We start from the raw sequence: 3901 nt of genomic DNA, 5'->3' as shown, positions 1-3901 counted from the left end.
AGTCCTGGTAGGAACAAAGAGGGCGGGACAAACGTGAGCGGAGAACTGATAAAGGCGCATGATGACTGTGTATTCGGTGATGCGGAAGAGCCGAGATTGTGCCGGCCGAGCAGGTTGTGAACTTGAGACGGCGCCTCCTTGGGGGGCACGGTAGAGTCGATCACGACTTCATCAGCGACTTCGAAAGCCGCCCAGGGCGGCGGGCTGGGCCTCATGTCCGGACATGGTGCGCTTACGAGGTGGGGGCGTGTTGTACGCCCTTCTCGATAAGAGGGTTCTCGACGATGACCAGGAAGGCGAACTGAGCAAGATGAGCGACGATGGAGATGAACAGCACCTCATAGCTCGCGGCCATCATGGAGATGCCATAGTAACCGGCATAGCCGATGGAGTACATGGGGTGGGGAGCCATCTCAAAGACACCGTCAAAAGTGAGCTCCTGGTCGATAAGATAGAAGAAATCACCCAGTACCAGGCGTAATCCTTGACCACTCTGTGCGCATCGAGCTTGACCCACAGGTTGAAGAGGACGAGGCCAATGCCAATGGACCAACGCACGGCGCCAATGACGAAGCTCTCGCCTCAGGCTTGTGACCGCAGATGATGGCGAACAGGCAGTAGGATACGAAGTCACACATGAGGATGAGGTCAACAACGCGACGGAAGGTCAACCAGGTGTTGTACTCCATGGGTGCCTTCTCGAACTCATAGTCTTCGGGAATCTTAGCCTCAAGCTCACGCTTTAGGGTGTTGTACAGCCAAGGCCTGGGCTGTTTGCCAGTACTTGGGTGCTCAAAAAGCTTCCACCGCGTGGCCCAGGTCTCCAGGCGACGGTGCTGGGACTGGATAGTCAGGAGATAGCCGATGCCAATGTTGTAGGACGCTCTCCAGAAAAGGAAGATCAGGGCGAAAACAGGCCGCTTCAGACCCCAAGGAAGGAGGTATGCAATGGCGATCATGCCACCAAGGAACGCGAGCACGAGGACGTCGGAAAGATTCTTGGGCTGCCGGGGATCCAGGAGCTGGGACACCATGTCATGGGTCGTGGGAACGGTGAAGACTGCAGCATGAGGGGTTTAGGTCAGAGTGGGGTTCTTTGGGTTCACAGATGTGTTCGTTGGTGTTCGTGACATTGCTGAGTTACGCACCTGTGCCATCGGGTGTTCGACCAAAAGTCTTTTTCGGCTTCTGATCCGAGTCCTGCTGAGCTGCAGGCTCCGATTGCTGATTGGAAGATGGAGACAGAGCCGGTTTCTGACGGAGCCGCACGCTGGCGGCGCCGGCCGAGACATCGGTGGCGGAGCTCATGTTGGGGGCAATTGCGTCGGAGCGCGGCGAGGCGGGGATTTAGGTCCGGAATGGGCAGATGTTGGGGGCCGCAGGTTGATGCGGTCGTAGGGCGGCGTTACCGGCTTGTGAGTGGGGATCACAAGTGTAGGGACGTGCGTGAAGGCCAATTGTGTTCACGCGATCAGGCAGCGTAGGTGGACGGGCGGAAAAGAAAGGGGATAGGAGAGGCAGAGATAGAGAGAGAGAGAGAGAGAGAGGGAAAAGGGTAAGAGGATGAGCGAGATGTCGAGGCTTCTCTAGCTGCAGGACTCGTGCGGGCAGGTCGGCCGAGAGAGTGCCGCTGTTGGCTGAGCTTACAGCGTGGTACTCCTCTGAAATGTCACAGAGAGCTTGGCTATTGCGTCGGGGTCTCCAGTGTTTTCAACGGGGTTTTGCTGCAGTCCGAATCACATGGGGTTGGCCTATTCCCTTTTTCTTCTTGTCGCTTTTTTTGCCTTTTGTGTAATGGTCAACCTCAAGGCGCGATGAGTTGCAGGGTTTGAACCGTGGGAGTTTCAACAAATAGGTTTCGAGGCGGCAGGCAGCGGGACCAATCAGCCGGTACTGTCGAGAGAAAAACCCCGCGGGATGCCGCAGCAGGGCGTGGGTGAAGGATGCTGATGCTGCAAGCTCGCAATGGAGAGGGGGGGGTGGCGCGCCCAGAGAGAAGAGGGGAGGCTTGACAACGACGGACCAGAGGTGAAGTTCGATGGTTGAACCCCAGCCGTCCGTTCCCAAGAGCAGAAGAACAAGCACCCGAGTCGTGCACAACGGGGTAGTGGGTGTAGGCCAGACCGCAAGCGGTGGGTGGGTGAGGTGGAGGTTGGTTTCCCAGACAAGCTTTGGGAATTGTTGCTGCGAAAGAGACAGATGAGGATGTGAGGCACACGACAGGAAAAGGGAAGCCAGGAAAAGAAATTGGAACGAAGAGGAAACGAGAGCAAGTGGCCTCAACGTTTTCACTAGCAGGCACAGCCAATTCCAACAGGCTTCCTCGTGGGCAGGAACATGTGACGAGCGGGCGGGGTCTCTCCTTTGCTCCTTCTCCGTCCTCTGTCCTATCAGTTGCCGCCCTCGAGCGCTCTCCAGCCACAGCTCGAGTATTTCCGGCCTGTTCGAAGGAGTTCCAGAACTCGCTTCTCAGCCACAGCCAGACTCAAACACCCTCATCTCACGCAATTCTCACGATAGTCCGCCATCGCGACCGACGACGCCAGCGACCCATCTCGACTCCGAATCCTTCACGCACCTAACACGATGGAGCATGGGTACCCTCCAGTTATGTCTTCAGAACGCTACATGCCCAGAGACCTGGGCTCTCTTCATGCCTTGTCCGACTCTGGCGACAGGGGTACGCCCGGTTGCCCCATTTTGACTGAGAGAAGGGTCCCTCAAGGAAACGAGGTGCGATGAATCACCCCCTTCCAACGGTCGCCCTCTCCTGTTCCGTGGGGTTTATAGCATGCCTGGTCTTATGGTTTCCGACTGCCCACCACGCTGATTGCCTCTTCATGCCGTCTGCCATGTTTCTCGTGCCCCACGCTCCCTCGTTTGCTACGCTGGGGCCCGGGCGGCCAGGGATGGGCGGTCAGATGCATGATGTTCCAGAGTGACAGCAACGCGCCACCCAGGCCACGTCTTTTTAGCGCATTCGACCGCGTTCTTCTCCTCGTCGGCGCATGTGTATAAGATCATGTATAAGATCATGTTCATGATCCAAAGCTGGCATCCGTCCCTGATTCCACGTGGGCTACCTCGACCAGCTCAGTCACTCATTCACTCCTTCACTCCTTCACTCCTTCACTGCCATTCACTCACCCACTCACTTGCTCACTCATCACCCCACGCTCACTGATTCACACACTCGTAATTCTCACAAGTCACACACACACACACTCTCGAGACTCATCTCACTTACAGTTGCTCCATTCATTCTTCTCTTGATTCATCCGTTACCAAGTCTGGTACTTACCTGGTCTCCTAAAAAAGAAGAAAAAAAGAGAAAGAAAGAAAAAAAAAAAGGGAAGAAATGACCGACAAGACGAGCCCCTCCCCCGAGCCCACAGAGAAGCCCCTTCCGGCCCGCCGTCCAGGCACCTCCGGCACCGAGGCCCTCCTTGTGACGAACCGACGCCGCGCCTCGGAGAAGTACCAAAAGGCTCAGCGCGCCGAACGCACATACCGTGCCAAGAAGCGCTCCGCCGCCGCCCGCAGCGACCTTACTGACGCCCGCATCCACCTCCGCGACGCCGTCCGCCACTTGCGCCAGGCCGCGACCCTTGCTTTCGCCGCCGTCCGCTCCATCCCCTACATCATTGGCGAGAAGCGCGACGCCGCCCGCGCCCGCAGCGACGAGAAGAAGCACAAGCGTCAGACGGAGCAGCACCGCAAGCTCGAGGAGCGTCTCGCGCGCGAGGCCGAGGACGCAAGCTCGCACGACGGCGCCGAAGGCGCGGCGCCCATTCCACCCGGCGGGCTCGGGCCCGGGGCCCGTGATGGTCCATTCGTAGGGTCCGAGTCGAACGGGTGGATGAGGGCCTCGTTCGTCGAGGCGGACAAGGGGGCGGGGTGC

At 58.0% G+C, this 3901-nt stretch overlaps 1 protein-coding gene and 1 further gene across 1 annotated transcript in view; one reads left to right on the top strand and one right to left on the bottom strand.

Moving 5' to 3' along the window:
• The window catches only part of VDBG_00816 (phosphatidylethanolamine N-methyltransferase), a gene marked incomplete at both ends in the record, with an annotated part of 2943 nt that extends 1635 nt beyond the window's left edge, over positions 1–1308 (bottom strand). The window contains 3 exons of the mRNA XM_003009087.1: positions 237–439; positions 555–1060; positions 1149–1308. Of these exons, the coding sequence (XP_003009133.1) occupies positions 237–439; positions 555–1060; positions 1149–1308 (869 nt within the window). The remainder of the gene's footprint in view (positions 1–236; positions 440–554; positions 1061–1148) is intronic.
• A 2050-nt stretch (positions 1309–3358) lies between these two features.
• VDBG_00815 (conserved hypothetical protein) lies at positions 3359–3825 on the top strand (the record flags this gene model as incomplete).
• Between the last annotated feature and the right edge of the window lie 76 nt (positions 3826–3901).

Source organism: Verticillium alfalfae, genomic scaffold (genome assembly GCF_000150825.1).
Source record: "Verticillium alfalfae VaMs.102 supercont1.1 genomic scaffold, whole genome shotgun sequence".
NCBI classification, from domain to species: Eukaryota; Fungi; Ascomycota; class Sordariomycetes; order Glomerellales; family Plectosphaerellaceae; genus Verticillium; species Verticillium alfalfae.
The sequence above is the reverse complement of the archived record's forward strand: the minus strand, read 5'-3'. Positions and strand labels throughout refer to the sequence as shown.